This window comes from Equus asinus, chromosome 8, assembly GCF_041296235.1.
Source record: "Equus asinus isolate D_3611 breed Donkey chromosome 8, EquAss-T2T_v2, whole genome shotgun sequence".
Taxonomy (NCBI): domain Eukaryota; kingdom Metazoa; phylum Chordata; class Mammalia; order Perissodactyla; family Equidae; genus Equus; species Equus asinus.
Window position 1 is genome coordinate 30,629,209 of NC_091797.1, and position 19,096 is coordinate 30,648,304.

Sequence of the window (19,096 nt, forward strand, 5' to 3'; positions counted from 1 at the left end):
ATGTGTTTGCTGAGGACCTAGCACGGGTGGGGGAAGGCGGGGTAGTGGTTCTCCGCCAAGTGAATTCTGGGGGGAGACGACTGGGGCGCGGGGTGGAGGGGAGGGCCGGCCTATGATTGGGGAGGGCTCTGGGACTGGGCGGTGCTGGGTGGTCCAGGAGGGCAGGGCGGGGCTGGGGTTCCCAGACCTGAACTGAAGAGGATGTTCCGGGATCCCTACTCGGCTCGTAGGGGAAACACCTGCCCCCACACGCGCCCTCACCTAACCAGAGCGGCGATTGCCTCCGCCCCTCCCGCTGGCCTTTAGAGTAAAGAGAAAGTGAAAGGGGAAGAGCAGGCTTCGGGACTGAGGAGATCGCGGCGCCATGAAGCTCCTGTCCTTTCTCCTCGCTGTGGTTTTGGGTGAGCAAACGCCGCGACGCTTTGCCTAGGAACCGGGGGGGGGGGGGGGTGGCGGGGGGGAGCGGAGGGAGGTAACCCCGCCACATGCCTGACGCCGGGGGTGGGGGGAGGTCGGGTCGTCTGACATCTTGGCCGCGCCCTCACTCGCGCGGCTGTCCCCCCCAGGCTTGGCGACCGCCGTCTCGGCGGGACCTGCGGTGATAGAGTGCTGGTTCGTGGAGGATGCGGGCGGGGGCCGCCTGGCCAAGAAACCCGCGGCACTGCTGCTGCGCCAGGGCCCGGGGGGACCACCTCCCCGGCCAGACCTCGACCCCCAGCTCTACCTCAAAGTGCATGGTGAGTCATCCCGGACTCGCTCCCAACTCTGTCGCCTGCACCGAAACCCCGTCCTCTTTAGGTCGCGCAGTGACCTCGGGCCTCAGTTTCCCCCTCTGTAGAATGAGTCTCGTTATCTTCAAATTTCGCGCTACCGGGTAGTCTGTGCATTTGAAAATCCCTTTCCTGGCGGTGACTCTACAGCTGCAACTCCCTTCTCTCGTAGACCCCGCGGGTGCTCTCCAGACTGCCTTCAGGCGGTACCCCCCAGGCGCCCCCGCGCCGCACTGCGAGATGAGCCGCTATGTCCTGCTTCCCGCCTCGGTGAATTGGGCCAGCGGCTTGACGCCGGAGCAGAGCTGCCCGCGGGCCCTGGACGGGACTTGGCTCATGGTCAGCATATCCAGCCAGGTCCTCAGCCTCTCCGGCCTCCTGAGACCACAGTCCGAGCCTCAGCCGGAGCCCGCTCTCATCACCATGGCAACAGGTAGCTAGGGAGGGGAAGTGGAGTGAATGGGTAAATTCTAAGGGTCCAGATTAGCTGGTGACTCGCTATTTGGACTTGAGCGAGTCATTTCCCACATCGGATCTGTTTCCTTATTGTAAAGCGAGGCAGTTCGGCTGGAATTAAAAAATCTATCTTTACCGCTTCTTCTAGCTCCTGCCCAGTAAAAATCCTCCAAACCACCAAAAAAAACAAAACCCTGCTTTTGGGGGCGGGGCTTTGTGGTAGGAAGGGCGGGGCTTTGGAGAGAGGCGGGGTTTCCTGACTCCAGACCTTAAGAAACTAGTCCGGCGACGGCGTGGGGAGGGGCTCAGAAGCAGGAACTTTTTTCTCCTCTCCTCCCAGATCTGTATGTTGCTAGACACCCCCACCTTTGCGGTTCACCCTGTTTCGAAAACCTGCCTTCGAGCCCCACCCGGCCGGTCCCGCGCTGCGGCGGTCAGCAAAGGAAAGGCTCTTGCGCTCAAGCGCGTTCACTTCCTCTGACAGCCTCTGTCCTACGGCGCGTGGGGATGCGCTGACTCTGTGGTCACCAAGTGGTGGGCTGGAGCGGGGGGAAGAGACACGGCGGGAGACTTGATGGTTCTCACTGCAAGGACCGCTTATTGCATCGTGCAACGCAATGTGAGGCCCAGGGGTCAGGCACTTTGCTGGGCTGGGGCGCAGAGAGGGAATGGGCGGAAAAAGCAAGAACTGGGGAAGATACGACCGGGCTATCTAAGAGCTCTCCCTTCTCGCCGCGGAGGGTGGGTAGGATGTGAGTAGAGTCTTCGGCTTCCCTCAGTCTTGTGCGATTTTATGCAAAGGACACAGCCTGACCGGCAGCTCAATTCCAGCCAAGCCCTGCACCCTCCCTTCGGGAGCACCTCCTCCCCGCCACCCTCCTCTCTGAGAGAGAATCACCCACAGGACCAGGGAAACGGACTCAGCACCCACTCTGCAGCCTTCTCCTCTCTCTATGCCTCATTTTTAGTCCCCAGACCCCACCGTGGGAAGGGGCAGAGGCAAACTGCTCCTTGTGGGGACGGTGGCTCTCTCCAGCGGGAAGAGGTATTTCCCGGGCTGCTGGCGTCACCGGGGGTGGGGCTGGGGTGAGAATGTCCTTTTCTCTCTGAGTCTGTTTTACTGAATGTAAAATGTAGATGCTGTTTCCCATCTTTCCGTTGTTGTGACTATCAAGGGAGACACTTTGTTAATTTATTCACCGATTCAATAAATATTTATTAGCACCCAGAATAAATTAAGGCCCGGTAGTTCTCAGTCCAGGCTGCAAATACGAATCCTCTTGAAGTTTGTAAAATATGCTAAAACCTGAGTCCCACTCCAGGAGAATTAAATGAGAATCTCTCCGTGGCCCTGGGCACTTTTAAGGGTCACAAGGGTGATTAGATGTAGATTCTGCTGTCACGAAGGCTCTAGGCAGATTTGTCATGGGTTATTGTAATGTAGATTAGGGAGCGACTTGGGCCTTGAAAGAAGTGAAGATAGGAAGCCATGGGAGTGCCCGGGGGAGATTATCTGTGTCTCACAGATGGCAGGGGTGGGGGGTAAAAAACTCAGCGCTGTGCTCAGGCTTCCTTTTCAAGCATTTCTGTGTGACTAGGGACTGATGAAAATAAAAGTTGTTGTTTTAATGTAAAATTAAAAATGGCGTCTTTCTGGGGCCACAGATCATTGATAACTTTGCTAATATAGGTTTATATATTATTTCTTATCAAATGAATTATCAAATACATTCAATTGTTTGTTGACAAAGATACTTTGTTAACATACTTTGTGTGTGATATTTAATTCTCATCATTCCTTTAAAACTTTGTTATGGAAAATTTCAAAGATACACAAAAGTGGAGAGAATCGTATAATGAACACCCATACACCCATCACCCACTTGTATAGTTATTACATTTCACCAAATTGTTTCATCTACCCTCCTCCCCACCTTCTTTTCTTTACTGAAGTGTTTTAAAGTATATCCCAGGCATCATATTCTTTTATTCATAAGTACTTCAATCTCTGTTAAATAAGGACTGTAAAAAAAATACAACCACAATACCGTCCTCATACCTAACAAAAAATAATTCTTAATATCGTTTAATTCCTAGCCTATATTAGAATTTTCCCAATTGCCTCAATGATGTTATTTCATGATTGATTTGCTCAAATCAGGATCAAAAACAGGTTCAAATATTCTATTTGGTTGCTGTATCTGCTCGGGCTGCCATAACAAAATATCATAGACTAGCGGCTCAAACAACAGGAATTCATTTTCTCAGAGCCCTGGAGGCTGGTAGTCCAAGATCAAGGTGTTGGCAGGGTTGGTGTCTGGGAAGAACCCTCCCCTTCTGGTTGCAGATGGCTGCCTTCTGGCTGTGTCCTTACCTGGAGGAGAGAGAGAGAGCTCTCCTGTTTCTTCTTCTTCTTCTAAGGGCAAAGCTCTATCAGATTAGGGCTCCACCTCAGGACCTCATTTAATCTTTATCACCTCCTCACAGCCCCTATCTCCAAATATCGTCACATTGGGGTTTAAGTTTTTAACATATGAATTGGGGGCGAAGTCGGGGTGGGAAGTACATAACCGTTTTGTCTCTTAAGTCTCTTTTATTTTATAATTGCCCCCTTCCCTTTCGCCATTGATTGGTCATTTGTTCTGTAGAATTTCCCATATTCTGTATTTGGCCAATTGTTTCCTCCTTGTGTCATTTCCCACGTTCCTTTTTCCTCCATATTTCCTACAAATGGGTAGTTAGATCTAGAGGCTTGATTAGATTCGGGTTTAATTTTTTTTCGGTAATATTTTATAATAGTTGTTACCTTTCACTTTTTTAACAGAAAAGTAAAAACTTATATAATACAAGCAGCAAAAACAGGTAGAAATTTCCTCCCTGTTCTGGCCCTGTTGTATTTACATTGGTATTTTTACAGAGTCCAGTTTGTGGGATCTAGGTGTAAAATTGCTTCAATAGCCCATTAATATTAAGCACTGTTAGCTTAAGGGTTAAATTGTAAAACCTTTAGGTTTTGTGTGTTAATCCTATGGGTTGCTTTTGCCAAGTCAAAGGTATGTTTCTGGATTTTGATAAACTAAATGAAATTGCCTTGAATGAAAGCAATCCCATGAGGTTGAGAGAAGTTTAGCCTTGTAGGCCTCAGAAGCTAGGATTTAAAATTACATAAAGATAGTCACAAGAGAAAAAACGATTACTTCTACCTGGAGGACCCAGACATTTCTAGGAGGAAGTAACTTGCTGGACAAGGAGTATTTAGATGTTTGGGAGAAAATGGGGAGGGACATTGTAAACTCAAAGGAATCTTATGACCAAAGCAAAGAAATGCCCAATGATTAGAGTTTCTACTGGTTACAAGAAAGGGATTCTATGGGGCTGGTTCTTAGGGTGCAAGAGAAGTCTGGAAAGGTGGGTTGGGGGCTGGATCATCAAATGCCCTGAAAACTGGGCTTTACAGCTGATAGTGAACCATCAGGAGTTTTTGTGTGTGTGTGTGCCAAAAGCCTGTTGTTTTACTTGATTCTTACAAAAGGTAGGCAAGGGTCAGATCATTGGAGTAGTGGGGAAAATACAGATTAAATGATTTTCCCAAGATATGCAGCAAGTCTGTGATGATGATGATGATAGTAGTGAAAATAGTTATAGCTAACATTTATCGAGCATTTTCTGTTCTAAGCACTTAATAGGCACAGTCCCATTTACTCCTTTCAACAACCATAGGAACTAGGTACTGATATTATCCCCAGGTCACAGATGAAGAACTCTGAGACGCAGAGCAATGAGGTAACTTGCCCAAGTACCCACAGCTTGTAAGAACCAGGGCTAGGAATGGAACCTGGTCCATCTCGCTCCAGCCTGTGCCTTTAGTTGCTGGCTTCCTGGGTAGCTGGGATATTTAAGCAGGCAAGTGACCAGATCAGACTTGTAGCCACACTGTTTGGCCACAGTGTGGAGGACGAATTGAAGGAGAGAGAGAGACGAGGATGGGGAGACCAGAGGGGAAACTGTTGTAATTATCCAAATGTATGTTGATGAGAACTCGAGTTGGAAACAGATGTGAGATGTATTTGGCAGATAGAATTAGGACCCAGTGGGGACAGCACATAGCACATTATATTTGGCAATTTGCTCATCTGTCTCCCTTATTAGACTGTAAGCATTTTGAGGGCAGGGACTACCTCTCTTGTTTACCACTTTGTCTTCTACGTTGAGTATACTAGGTGCTCAATAAATATTAGTTGAATGAATGAACTAGACGAAGGAGTCTGAGTGACTCCCAAGTGTTTGCCTTTAGTGTCCGGGGGTGGGGCTGGTGGTGATCATTCATCAAGGCAGGGAAGATGGGTATGGGGGTGGGGGGTTGTTGCAGAGATGCTATTGAGTTGCGGCATGTTAAATTTGTCTGGCAGACAGTTAAGTGTAATCACAGCAAACACTTTGTAGATTTACTGTGTCCTGGGCACCGTTCTAAGCACCTTTCATATATAAGTACCTTTGTTATCCAGATTCAGGAACTGAATAAATCTCGGTAGCAAGAGGTATTAAATGATTTAACCCTCACTACAACTTAGGTACTGTATCATCATTATTATCCCTATTTAGGAGATTAGGAAGCTGAGCCATGGAAAAGCAAAGTAACTGGCCCAAGGCCATATAAACAGCTGCAGCTGGGGATTAACCAGGGCAGCCAGGCTCCAGGCACTTAACCAGCTTACACTGCCTCAGTAGAGCATAGAGGCCTGTGTTCAGGTTTAGGCTAGAGCCAGAACCTTCCAGAGTCAGTAAGTACTCTGTGCAGCACCATAGGATTGACTGGCATGAGTCACCACTGTCTTCACCAGCAAACAAAGAAAGTCTTGGCTCTTCAAGAGTGCTGCATGGTGGGGGCCAGCCCGTGGCAAGTGGTTAAGTTCTTGTGCTCTGCTTCAGTGGGCTGGGGTTCGCCAGTTCGGATCCTGGGCATGGACCTACACACCTCTCATCAAGCCATGCTGTGGGGCTTTGGGGAGGAAAAAAAAAGAGGAGGATTGGCAACAGATGTAACTCAGGGCCACTCTTCAAAAAAAATCATTAAAAAAAAAAAAAAGAGTGGTGCATGGAGACTAGACTGGTTCAGGTTGTGTCAGAACTGCACCTGGATCCCCCTGTCCCCAGAGCTCCAGAGGTCTATGTGTTCAGAGCAGCCTTCAAGGGCCACACCCACTCACTGTCCCCTTCACCTCTAGACCTCTCTGCTCACTCTCAGCCACATTGGGTCCCACCTAGTCCCAGAGCAAAGGGGGTTTGCAGGGAGGGCCAGGAGACGGTGAGTATCAGAAAAGGAGGTGTCCTCTGAGGGGTGGGGAGTTGAGTCCTTCCGATAACTCCATTTCTCTATTTTTTTCTCCTTCTTTCTCTCCCTCATGCCCCTCCCACTCCTTCGTCTCTCTCCCCATTTTCCCCAGCTGTGCTGACTGTCTTCACCCACACCCCCAGCCCTCGAATCCGACTAGGAGAAGATGCTCTGCTGGACTTGAGCTTTGCCTACGTGCCCCCCACCCCTGAGGCCGCTACATCTCTGGCCCCAGGTCCCCCTCCCTTTGGGCTGGAGTGGCGACGCCAGCACCTGGGTAAGGGGCACCTGGTCCTCGCTGCAACTCCTGGGCTAGCTGCGCAAATGCCAGCTGCCCAAGATGGGGCAGTGGTGTTTGCTGCTTGGGATGATGACGAGCCGTGGGGTCCATGGACTGGAAATGGGACCCTCTGGCTACCGGCTGTGCAGCCCTTCCAGGAGGGCACCTATCTGGCCACCGTACACCTGCCATACCTGCAAGGGCAGGTTACCCTGGAGCTCGCTGTGCAGAGTGAGTTGGGGAACAGGGGTTCCCACTGGTAGAGGGTAGGCACTGGGATTATGGGGCCACCATGATGGGGGAGGGATGGTGAAGAGTGTGGGGAGATAGATTGGGGTCGCTGGGAATCAGAGGGTCTTTGGGATGAAGGTTTCCGAATCTGAGGGAATAGGGGTCCCTGAGAATGGGGGCTTTGGCATGGGGATTCCTGTGAAGCACCAGTGGGGAGTCAGTGGTTTCTGCGTCCTGGAAGAAAATATCCAAACGTCCCTCAGTTTGGGGGAAGCCAGAGGGCAAACTGAGAGTCTCTGAGAAAGGACAATGTGGTTTGATTCCCCCCTTGCTCCTTTCCTGCTCTCTCCCCAGAGCCCCCCAAGGTGTCCCTGATGCCAGCACCTGTTGTATGGGCTGCCCCCGGGGAGGCACCTCCGGAGTTGCTCTGCCTCGTGTCCCACTTCTACCCCCCGGAAGGCCTGGAGGTGGAATGGGAGCTCCGGGGCGGCCCAGAGGGCGGTTTTCAGAAAGCCAAGGGACAGACTTGGCTCTCGGCCCTGCGCCACCACTCGGATGGCTCTGTCAGCCTCTCTGGGCACCTGCAGCCGCCCCCGGTCACCGCCGAGCAGCATGGGGCGCGCTATGCCTGTCGTGTCCACCACACCAGCCTGCCCGCCTTGGGACGCAGCGCTGAGGTCACCCTGGAGGTGGCGGGTAAGAGCCAGGAGGATCGAGACGCCGAGGGCGGGCGATGGGGGAGATACTGTGAAACTCACCCTCGTCGCCCCTTCTGCCTGCCAGGTCTCTCCCGGCCCTCCTTGGAGGACGGCATAGGCCTCTTCCTGTCTGCCTTTCTCCTCCTCGGCCTCATCAAGGTGCTGTGCTGGGCCGGTGAGTGTGAGCCCCACCCCGACAGGGACCCTCTACTGACTGGCCGACACTCCCTGCCTGCTCCCAGAAGCCTGACACTCACCCCTCTGCCCTACCATATAACATAACATCCCTTCTCAATAACATAACATCCCTTCTCATTCTCTCTCCACAGCTGCCTACTGGTCCACTTCCAAGGATTCAGAGGAGAAGGTAACAGCGCTCCACCTTCCCTTCCCTTTCCCCTCTCATTTGATCCCCTCCTCCCAACTTCTCACCCACGGAGGGAGGCTGCTGGCATCGTGGGCAGAACCCGGACTTGGAATTCACACAGACCTGGGTTAAGTCCTGCCACTACCATTGTAACTGTAGGAGCCCTTGAACTTTACTTCACCAACACCTCAGCTGCTTTGGGTGCAGGGATAAAAAAAATTACTTAGGCAGTGGTGTCCCATAGAAATATAATGCAAGCCACATATGTGAATTTAAATCTAAAAATGTAAAAAGAAACAGATAAAATTAATTTTAATAATACACTTTATTTCATCTACTATATCAAAAATATTATCATTTCACATATAATCAATATAAGAAATTATAGTCTTTTATTCCATTCTAAGTCTTCAAAACCAGGTGTTTATTTTTTGTGAGGAAGATTGGCCCTGAACTAACATTTGTTGCCAATCTTCCTCTTTTTGCTTGAGGAAGATTGTCGCTGAGCTAACATCTGTGACAGTCTTCTGTTTTATGTGGGACGCCACCACAGGATGGCTTGACAGTCGGTGCTAGGTCTGCAGCCAGGATCTGAACCTGCCAACCCCCAGCCGCAGACGCTGAGCCTGTGAACTTAACCAAGTCACCAGGCAAGCCCCAAAAGCCAGGCAGAAAACACACAGGAAATGTGAGCCCCATTCTTCTCCCACTCTCTGTGCCCATGATGGTTCATTTATCTCTGGACTGACCATGAGAACTTCACCCTGCTTTATAAAACCCAGAATTCCTCACCTCTTTTTTTACTTCTCTTCCAGAAAGCCCAGTGAGAGCCCTCACCACCATCCTGGGGAAGCCACCATCATCTCTGGTCTGAGCTACTGTAGTAGCTCTCCCAAATACTGTGCCATCGTCTGCTCCTGCTCCCTCCAATCTCCTTCCATTGCGTGGCTGGAATGCTTTTTTTTCTTTTTCTTCTTCTCCCCAAAGCCCCCCAGTACATAGTTGTATATTCCAGTTGTAGGTCCTTCTAGGTCTGCTGTGTGGGATGCCGCCTCAGCATGGCTTGAGGAGCAGTGCCAGGTCTGCACTCAGGATCTGAACTGGGGCTGGCCTGGTGGTGCAGCGGTTAAGTGCGCATGTTCCACTTCTCAGCGGCCCAGGGTTCACTGATTCGGATCCCGGGTGCGGACATGACACTGCTTGGCAAGCCATGCTGTGGCAGGTGTCCCACATTAAAGTAGAGGAAGATGAGCACAGATGTTAGCTCAGGGCCAGTCTTCCTCAGCAAAAAGAGAAAGATTGGCAGTAGTTAGCTCAGAGCTAATCTTCCTCAAAAAAAAAAAAATTAAAAAAAAAAAAAAAGGATCCGAACTGGCAGAACCCCGGGCTGCTGAAATGGAGCAGGCAAACTCAACCACTTGGCCACTGGCCCGCCCCCTGGAATGCTTTTGTAAAAACCACAAATCTATGGCATTCACTTTCTTGGAGCTCTAGGGCAGTGGTTCTCAAAATTTTTGGTCTCAGGACCTTTTAAAAATCATCAAGGACTCTAAAGAGCATTTGCTCATGTGAGTTATAACTATATTTATTGTATTAGAACTTAAAACTGAGAAAAACTAAAACACAAGAATACACAAGCACCACAAGCACACATTTCATTAACTGTGAAGGCAATGTCAATACACACGAACTTCTGGAAAACTCCCATGTACATGTTTTAGAGAATGATGGTGAAATAGGTAAATAACATCTTAGTATTGTTATGAAAATAGTCTTGACCTCGCATACCCCTGGAAATAGTCTCAGGGACCTCTGGGGCAGGAACCACACTTGGAGAACCCGTGTTCTAGAGATCAAATCCACTCTTCTTGCCTTGGCCTCCGCCTCTCCCGCGCTGGATCAACTGCTTACCTCTCCACCCCACCTAGTGCCCTCTGGCCCTCTTCTCAGTGCTCATCACATCGACGGCTATGCCTTTCCTTCACTGGCCTCCCGCCCTCCCCGGGGCCCAGTGCTCTGTTCCCTCTGCCTGGTCCACCCTCGCCCTCCCTGGGCTCCAGATCAGGTGAGCCTCGCCATTCCCCTCAGACCGCCGCGTGCCCCTCTTGTGCGGCTCACCACGGCTGTGTTTAAGTGACTGCGCAGTCCTTCCTAAATGCCTGTCTCCTGTCCCGGACTGTCGGCCCCTCGAAGGCAAGGACCGGCCTGTCTGTCCACTGCTGTAGGCCCCGCGCCGCACACGCCTGGCGCCCACTGGAGGGCGCTCAACATAAGAAATTGGAGTCTTTCGTCCTAAGTCTTCAATAACAGGTGTTGGATCAAATGACTATGGGACGAAGGAAGCGGCGGCTCGGCTTAGGGACTTCTGAGGAGCAGGACGGTCGCCCAGACCGACGCGGGGAGCGGGTCTAACATGTGGGAATAAAGTTGTGTTCCAGTGCTTCCAATGGGATGTGTCATTCTACCCGGTTTCCCCTGTCCAAGCGCCGTGGCTCTTCCAATCACCTCTGGTCCCTTCCAGTCACCCCGACCTCTCAAACGCCTTGGCGACACCCAACGCCCCTTCGAAACAGTTGGGGGTCGGGCGACACCCATGCTGAACAGGCCCCCTCCAGCGACAGGCTCTCGCGGGGAGGATCGCCGGGGAGCCGAGATCCCGGCCTGGAGCCGGAAACCCCGGAGCGCCGACTCTGGAGCCGGATGCGGCGGCTTCCTGCTCCGCCCCCTTACGAGAGGGCGGCCACCCAGGGCTCTTCGGAAAACCCGGAGTGGATTTCCGTCCGCTGCACGCGTGGGTGGGGGTGCGGACTGTAACCCTGTGGGTGGAGGAATGGGTCTCTCCTCGCCTGAAACGCTGCCAGCGGGAGTTCTCGCCATGACGTTGTGTGGGGCAGGGGAATGTCAAACTCTGCTCTTGCCCTCCCCTGGGGGCTGAAGACTGGAATCTTTATCCCAATACAGTGCGGGGCGACGTGGGCTCCAGGATCCCGGAATGGAGGGGGCCTGAGCACAGCGGAGCTGGGACCCGGGCTCCTGGGTCCCGGCCCCTGGGCGTCCAGCGCTCCCCTAGTCCGCGGCCCTGGCTCCTGTCCTCACTTCCTTCCCTTTTTGGCTCCCGCTCTCGGAGCGGGCGGACGTGGGGGGAGCGGAAAGGGCGGGAGGGCCCGGGAGCCTTGCGGGGGGGTACAGGGGGTTGCGGAAAAGCCGGGGAAAGGACTTGGTCCGGGGACTCGGTCAGGGGCCGGAGACCGACGGGAACAGCGGCCCGGGACCCGCGCTGCCCCCACCCCTCCCGAGCAGGTCAGAGCCAGAGCACCCTATGACCCTGCCCATTGCCGTACTCGTGACCCACTCATCCCCAAAATGCAAAAAGGACCTATTCTACCCCTGTGTCGCCCCCCGCCCCCGCCCCCGCCTCCCTGCGGGACTCCCATCCGGTTACCTAGACACTCACCCGCGTCCCTCCCCTCTTGGTTCCCCCGCGCCCACCTGACTCTCCACCTGCCCCCCTACTGTCTCTCCCCAGGCGCCCCCATGGCCCGACCCCGCTGATTCCTTCACTCGGCCATGCTCCCGCGGCCCCTGCGGCTGCTTTGGGACACGAGCCCCCCCGGGGGAGTCGTGCTGAGCAGCTTCCGGAGTCGAGACCCCGAAGAGGGTGGGGGCCCAGGTGGCCGGGGCGTGGGCGGGGGGCAGGAGGAAGAGGAGGAGGAGGAAGAAGACGAGGTGAGATGCGGGTGGTGGGAGGTAGTGGGTATGTATTTCGGAGACTCTCCACCTTTTCTCTCCGTGTTTCTGTGTCCCTCCGTCTCTTCCTGTCTGTCTCAGTTATTTCCGCGCCTCCTGCTGGGTGTCTGCCCGTCTCCCCGCTGCCGGGAGTCCCGGCGTTTCTGTGGTTCTCTGTGGCACTGTGACTCAGGACCTGCCCGCAGGAACCTGCCCTGTTACTGTCTGGAGCGTCTGGCTGGCTGGCTCTCCTGCGGGTCTCTGGCCCTCTCCGCCTGTGCCTGAGCGTGCCTGCCTCTCTGGGCATTGTGTCTTGGTCCCTGTCTCCCCTTGTTTTTGTTTGGCGGGGAGGGGTTTGTTTCCACAGTAACCGGCTCCTCTGACTCTGGGATTGGGGAGGGAACCCTTCGATTTCGTGACCCCTCCCCCATTTCCCGCCTGGCGCTGGGCGGAGGCGGGAAGCCAGGGTTCTTGGACCTCGAGGGACGATCCCAGGTTGAGTGGGTGGTGGTCACCTGCTTTCCTCCGGGACTAATGGTGGTGGCCAGGAGCAGGTTTGGGGGCCTCAGGAGCGGCCAGAAGTTGGATTTGGGGCCCCGGGCCCTGGACTCCTGGGTCTAGGGGCTGGGTGAGGTCAGGGTGACTGGCAGGGCTGGTTTTTCGGGATCGGCTGGGGGAGGGGCCGGGGCCATGTGACTCTGTGAGTCTACCCCCCGACATCATCCTCACTTCCCCTTCTCCTGCCTGTACCGGGATCGGAGCCGCCACCTTGAGGGGGTCTCCAGGGCTGAGGGGCCAGGGGGAAGGGGGCTAAGGGGAAGGACCCCCTCTTTGAGCTTGGCCAGTTCCTGCGGGGGAGGGCGGAGCATGCGGCTGTGCCCGTGACTGAGGTTTCAGCTTCTCAAGGTCTCTGCCTCTGCCTGTCTCCCTCTCTTGCTTCCCTCTCCTCTCCTTTGCACCTTACTTTTCTGCTGCGTTGGGTTCAGCTCCGGGGGGAAAGGGCTTCGGCAATCTCCAGGATCAGGGTTCCTGCATTACATCCACTCCCCCACTGCAACCCCCCCGACTCCACCGGGCCCTGAGGCGGCTTGGGGGGGGCTGCTTGGGCCCCAGTGGGGGAGACCTGGGGTCACCAGCCCCCCCCACCCCTCGCACTCGCTGGTACTGTCCCCCGCCACCACAGGTGAGGGGTACAGAGGGAGGAGTAGAGCCTGGGGGTAAGGGCTGGGGGCAGTGGGGGGTGGTGTGGGACTATCTGACTTCCCCTTCCTTGCTCCTCCAGGCCCCTGTGTCTGTCTGGGATGAGGAGGAGGATGGTGCCATCTTTACTGTCACAAGCCGCCAGTATCAGCTTCTTGATCCCTTGGTGAGATCATAACTTTGGCTTCTCACCTCTAACCCATCACTTCCCAGTTCCCCTTCCCCTGGTCGACTTTCTGGCCAGAGTGCTAGGTTGAAAGTCTGGAGACCTAGACTTTGCTGTATGACTTGGGTCAAGATTTTTGCCCTCTCTGAATCTTAATATAATGAGCCTAGACCATCTCCTAGGTCTGGGATTTTCCCCAGAGATCTAGGGGCAGAGTTGAAGTTTAAAGGGTGAGTGACTGGTCCTCTCTCCCCGCCCAGGCCCCAACGCCTCCCCCGCGTTCCTCCCGAAGGCTCCGAGCTGGCACTCTGGAGGCCCTGGTCAGACACCTGCTGGATGCCCGGACATCAGGGGCTGATGTGACCTTCACATCAGCCTTTCTGGCCACCCACCGGGCCTTCACCTCCACACCTGCCCTGCTTGGACTTGTGGCTGACAGGTCAGGGTCATAATGGTCCAAGGGTCATGGAGGTGTCTGGATTTTCTAAAGCCAGAATATCCCACCCAAATAGTCAAAGCCACTGGGGGTTTGGAAAAAATAGACAGATAGAATCTCTTGCCCTCCCCAGACTGGAGGCCCTTGAATCTCATCCTACTGATGAACTAGAGAGGACTAAAGGGTGAGTGAGCCCTCATAACCTCACAGCCCGTCTGTCCGAGCTGCTCCTTGACGGCTGACCCCTGGATCCTCCTTCTCCCAGGGTAGCCATCTCTGTACTGTCAACCTGGCTGGCCTCTCACCCTGAGGATTTTGGCTCTGAGGTCAAGGGTCAGCTTGACCGGCTTGAGGGCTTCTTGCTTCGTACAGGGTATGCAGCAGGGGAGGGTGTTGGGGGGGGCAGCGCTGACCTCATCCGCAACCTCCGGTCCCGGGTGGCCCCCCAGGCCTCCGACCTTCCTAAGCCCCTGGCCCTCCCCGGCGATTCCCCTGCTGACCCCACGGATGTCCTGGTGTTCCTCGCTGACCACTTGGCCGAACAGCTGACCCTGCTAGATGCGGTGAGACCCTGACCTCTGACCCCGATGCCCCTGGCCCCTTTACTAACCTTCCCTGACTCCAGATCCCTTCCTTGCTTCCAGCCCTTCCCTACCCAGCTCCCAGCCTCCTCTGTCCACCTAGTTTTGACCTTTCCCTATTTCCCCTTGGTTGTTTCCCTCAAGCCCTGTGCCCCTCTGGTTCCTTGGCTACCTGAGATCCCTACACCCCTGGTACTGGAAGGCTGACCTCACTTGACTATGAACTTTAACCTCCAACCTCTGCCCGGCAGGAGCTGTTTCTCAATCTGGTCCCCTCTCAGTGCCTGGGGAGCTTGTGGGGGCACAGAGACCGGCCAGGACATTCCCACCTCTGCCCATCTGTCCGAGCTACTGTCACACAGTTCAATAAGGTGGCAGGGGCAGTGGTCAGTTCTGTCCTGGGGGCTACCTCAATTGGAGAGGGGCCTGGGGAGGTGACCGTACGGCCACTCCGTCCCCCTCAGAGGGCCCGGCTCCTGGAGAAGTGGATCCGTGTGGCAGAGGTAAGAGAGAGGATCGGCCCTGATGGGGACTGTGGTGTGGAGAGAGGTCCCACAGCTATGGCCTCCCTCTGTGACCCCCACAGGAGTGCCGTCTGCTCCGAAACTTCTCTTCGGTTTATGCTGTTATATCGGCCCTGCAGTCCAGCCCCATCCACAGGCTTCGGGCAGCCTGGGGGGAAGCAGCCAGGTGGGGAGGATGGGGCACTGGACCGGGGGCAGGCTGGGAAGGGGTGGGCAAGCCAGGCCCATCCTCAAGACTGCTGCCCTCCATCCCCCAGGGACAGTGTCAGAGTCTTCTCTAGCCTTTGCCAGATTTTCTCTGAGGAGGATAACTATTCCCAGAGCCGGGAGCTACTCCTGCAGGTAAGGCCCTATTCCCTGGCGTTCCCAGCCATCCCTGCTCTCCCCGCCCCACTCGCATATCCCCTTGTTCTGTCACCACCAGGAGGTGAAGCTGCAGCCCTCGCTGGAGCCAAATTCCAAGAAGGCCCCGAGGTCTGGCTCCCGGGGTGGGGTGAGTGACTAGTGGGGGTTGGTCATGGAGTGTGTGGGGGAAGCAGCCTGAGGGATGGAAAGGGGAGGCCCAGTGGGTGAGGAGAATTAAGTTTGTCCTCTGAGGCAATGGGATAGGAAAGTAGAGGGATGGAGAGCCCTCAGATCTGTGGTAGGGGTGTCTGACTCTGATCTCTGACCTCAGGGTGTGGTCCCATACCTTGGCACCTTCTTGAAGGACCTCGTGATGCTGGATGCAGCCTCCAAGGATGAGCTGGAGGTCAGTGGTGTGTGTGTTTGTGTGTGCATTGCAATGATGGAACAAGTGGACCTCAGGGTCACACAGCTGTCCCTCCAGAAAGGGGCTGCAAGGCGTGCCTAAGCCCTTAAGCACTGAGGGCCAGGACCCTGGAACCAACCAGATTGCTGGGTTCTGGTTCTGTTGCTTTGGCAAGTTGCTTAACCTCTTTGTGCCTTAGTGATCTGTAAATGGGAAACTAGTGACAGTATCTACATCAGCTCGTTATTATGAGGGTTAAATGAATTAACATTTGGCGAGTACCTTACCTGAAATGTAAGCATATGTAGTTTGTTAAATACACAAATACTGGGACCTGGGGCAAATTCCTTATCCTCTCGGAGCCTTAATTTTCTCATCTGTGAAGTGGACACAGTGATGTTCAATGTAAAGGGTAAGGTAGAGTGCTTAGGCCATGAGAGACAGGAGGGGAAGGAGGGGGCGGGATGGAGGAGTCAAGAGGCCGAGGGAAGTGTGTATGAGTTGGATGTGGATGTGGTGTTTGGGAGAGGGGCCATGGTCTCTGTGTGGCAGGGTTGGGACTCTCACCCGATCCCCCTTATCTTTGCAGAATGGATACATCAATTTTGACAAGCGGAGGAAGGTGAGGGGAGTGATGGGTGGGATGCTAGACACCCCTAGCTGTGTCCCAGAAAGGGAAGAGGGAGGGGAAAGTCAGGGCTCCCTGAGTTTTGGCTCCTGCAGTCTGAAGTCTCCTTCTTAGGAGTTTGCTGTCCTTTCTGAGCTGCGGCGGCTCCAGAATGAATGTCGTGGCTATGACCTCCGACCTGACCCTGATATCCAGCAGTGGCTACAGGGGCTCCGGTCACTGACAGAGGCCCAGAGGTGACTGGCTGGGTGAGGTTGAGACTCCAGGGCTCAGGCTGGGTGTGAGGGTCAGTGTATCATGTCCTAATCTCTGGCCATTGCCCCCCTCCTCAGCCATCGTGTGTCCTGTGAGGTGGAGCCATCTGGTACCAGTGACCCTCCTGCCCCACGGGTGCTTCGGCCAATGCTGGTCGTCTCACAGTGGACAGAGTGAGAGAGTCAGCGGTTGGGGGGCAAGTCTCCAAGAGACTTGCCCTTCTTCCTCTGACCTTCCCAATCTCCTGCCACTCCAGGGTTCTGGGTTCTGTTGGGGGTCCCACCCCCCTGGTCTCCTGGGACCGGCCCAGTGTCGGAGATGAGGTGCCTGGAACTCCTGCTCCTCTGCTGACCCGGCTAGCCCAGGTGAGCTCTGTTCTTGACCTCTGACCTCAACACTCACCCTGACTCTGTGAATGTTTCTTCCTTGACCTCCCTGCCTTCACGCCAGTTCCCCATGTTGTTTGTCCCCAGCACATGAAGTGGCCGTCTGTCTCGTCTCTGGACACTGCCCTGGAAAGCACTCCATCCCTGCACAGTCCAGCTGACCCCAGCCACCTCTCTCCCCCAGCCTCCTCCCCTAGGCCTTCTCGAGGTCACCGCCGCTCAGCCTCCTGTGGCTCCCCGCTCAGCGGGGGTACAGAAGGGGCCTCCAGGGGGACCGGATACGGGGCAGGGGGGTCTGGGTCAGGAGCCTCTGATTGCCGAATCATCCGCGTCCAAATGGAGCTGGGGGAAGATGGCAGCGTCTACAAGAGCATTTTGGTGAGGGATCCCTGGGCTGGGAGGTGGGGGTGAAGGATGGTGCCTTGTGGGATGATAGATGTTGTCTAAGGTTTGAACGGCCAAATGGGAGGATGATTGTAGTTTTAATTCTGACCTTTGGTTTTCACAGCCCTGTTTTATTTTGAAGGCTACTTTGCATTAGCTGCTGCACCTTGAACTTTTGGTGGCCATATTAGGTTTTCCTAACCAACAGCAGTTGCCCACAGGGAAGCAGCCCTGTTTCACTGGGCACCATGTAGGCTGGCCTGTGGAGTACGGAGAGCCACCACATTGGGTTTCCCTGTTCACTCTGAAGTGCTGGACATGGGTAACCTTTTTTGGTTGGGATCAGTAGCTAGGGTTGAAAGGATGGGAAATAGAGGTCATCATGGCCAATTTATTGCTCTTTTGGTCTCCTGTGGTGCCAGGTGACAAGCCAGGACAAGGCTCCAAGTGTCATCAGTCGTGTCCTTAAGAAAAACAATCGTGATTCTGCGGTGGCTTCGGAGTATGAGCTAGTGCAGCTGCTACCAGGGGAGCGAGGTCAGAGGCCGTGAGGGGAGGCAGACTCAGGAGAGTGGTGCCCCCCAGTGGGAGAGCTTCCACATCCGGGTGGTTGTTGGGGGAATGACTGTGTTTGTGCTTGACACCCCCTCTCTGAACCTACAGAGCTGACCATCCCACCCTCGGCTAATGTCTTCTATGCTATGGATGGAGCTTCACACGATTTCCTCCTGCGGCAGCGGCGAAGGCCCTCGGCCGCTACACTGGGCCTCACCAGCAGTCCCTCTGCCTCAGGAACTCCCCCAAGCGAGGGACGAGGGGGCTCCTTTCCCAGGATCAAGGCCAAAGGGAGGAAGATCGCCCGGGCACTGTTCTGAGGAGGAAGCCCTCTTGGCTCACAAAACTCATGGTGGCCACACCAGATGTGGGTAGCCATCCTGAATGGTGGCAGTTAGGTCGCACTGGGAAAAAATCCAGAAAGGTGGCTAACCACCCTGGGGCAGTGAAGTGCCCCTAATTTACCAGACACATGAGAGCCAGCCCTGTAGGAACTGGTAATCTCGGTAACCAGGTTGGACACCTGTGTATAGCTCCCCACTTTCCATGAATGCAGCACACGGCTAGTGCTGGGGAAAGGGATCATTTTCTGATTCCTAGCCATATTCTAGCATGCCAGGGCCAAGGAAAGGCCTAGAAGTAAGGGGAGAGGAAAAGCCTAGAGGCTCTGAGCTCTGGGGAGGAGATGGCACAAAGCAGGTTCTACTAGGAATTCTTTGTCCTACTCTGGGGGATCCTGTCACTGTGACACTAAGATAATAAACCAAAACACTACCTGAATTCTACTCCCCTGTCCTTGCAGTGTGTGGGAACTAGCTGCTGGGAGTGAGGGTGGGGAGCTGGCTGAAGGCAGACACCATGGAACAAGAAGGGGCCCAGTGTTTTCTATCCCCACGAAGAGCTGAAAGTGAGCTGCTGGGGAAAATGGTTTCCTCACAATGGCTTATTTCTCCACCCCTGGTCCCTTTCTTTGCTCTTAAATTTTTCTCCTCAGTTGTCAGAGACCCATGTCAACTAGCAGCCACCCAATTAAAGTGATCAGTGTGAAGACCTCCCCTGGCTGCAAGTTTCTAAAACAAATTAAGACAAAGAAATGGAAGAACAACTTTGTGGACAATGTACAAACTTGGAGAACTTAAAACATCACAAAACATTATGTTTTGGGATTTTAAGTCAGTTTAAACTATCTTCAAACAAATTCTGGGAAGAGAGAGGTTTAAAAGGATTAAGAGGGATGCCAGGGCTACCTGGGGGATGACAAGCAATCATAGCAAAAAGGATCACCGCAGTTTACCCTGGGGTCTCAGGTAGAGAACTGTAAGTTCTTCAATTAAACTGCCCTTTCCAACAATTGTTACATTGTAAATGCC

General features: G+C 54.2%; 2 protein-coding genes across 5 annotated transcripts; both read left to right on the plus strand.

The window, feature by feature from the left end:
* The first annotated feature begins 70 nt into the window (after positions 1-70).
* Positions 71-10,581, plus strand: TAPBP (TAP binding protein). Its single transcript, XM_014846325.3, has 8 exons — positions 71-401; positions 567-737; positions 943-1,203; positions 6,671-7,069; positions 7,424-7,765; positions 7,853-7,942; positions 8,097-8,134; positions 8,950-10,581. Exons 1-8 carry the CDS (start codon positions 365-367, stop codon positions 8,959-8,961), a joined length of 1,350 nt encoding a protein of 449 aa, XP_014701811.2. The 5' UTR covers positions 71-364; the 3' UTR covers positions 8,962-10,581.
* Positions 10,582-10,962: 381 nt separating this feature from the next.
* On the plus strand, positions 10,963-18,511 carry RGL2 (ral guanine nucleotide dissociation stimulator like 2). Of its 4 annotated transcripts, none has more exons than XM_044776387.2 (18): positions 10,997-11,434; positions 11,661-11,860; positions 13,143-13,226; positions 13,487-13,665; positions 13,796-13,846; positions 13,928-14,225; positions 14,495-14,746; positions 14,830-14,933; positions 15,025-15,109; positions 15,192-15,260; positions 15,444-15,518; positions 16,108-16,140; positions 16,261-16,382; positions 16,479-16,574; positions 16,658-16,766; positions 16,875-17,165; positions 17,594-17,708; positions 17,835-18,511. In XM_044776387.2, the coding sequence occupies exons 2-18, from the start codon at positions 11,702-11,704 to the stop codon at positions 18,044-18,046; spliced, it is 2,334 nt and encodes a 777-aa protein (XP_044632322.2). In that variant the 5' UTR covers positions 10,997-11,434; positions 11,661-11,701; the 3' UTR covers positions 18,047-18,511. The 4 variants fall into 4 exon arrangements, 2 of the variants coding, with proteins under 2 accessions (XP_044632321.2, XP_044632322.2); XR_011505024.1 differs by having other exon boundaries at positions 11,064-11,434; positions 16,972-17,165; XR_011505023.1 differs by lacking the exon at positions 11,661-11,860 and having other exon boundaries at positions 10,963-11,434; positions 16,972-17,165.
* The last annotated feature ends 585 nt before the right edge of the window (positions 18,512-19,096 follow it).

Bases quoted from the DNA above. Each gene is read 5' to 3' on its own strand.
- TAPBP (XM_014846325.3), top strand. From the start codon at position 365: ATGAAGCTCCTGTCCTTTCTCCTCGCTGTGGTTTTGG. The intron at 738-942 runs GTGAGTCATCCC...CTTCTCTCGTAG, and splicing joins GCTCTACCTCAAAGTGCATG to ACCCCGCGGGTGCTCTCCAG. The intron at 7,070-7,423 runs GTGAGTTGGGGA...CTCTCTCCCCAG, and splicing joins CCTGGAGCTCGCTGTGCAGA to AGCCCCCCAAGGTGTCCCTG.
- RGL2 (XM_044776386.2), top strand. From the start codon at position 11,033: ATGTCAAACTCTGCTCTTGCCCTCCCCTGGGGGCTGAAGACTGGAATC. The intron at 13,666-13,795 runs GTCAGGGTCATA...TGCCCTCCCCAG, and splicing joins CTTGGACTTGTGGCTGACAG to ACTGGAGGCCCTTGAATCTC. The intron at 14,226-14,494 runs GTGAGACCCTGA...TCTGCCCGGCAG, and splicing joins AGCTGACCCTGCTAGATGCG to GAGCTGTTTCTCAATCTGGT.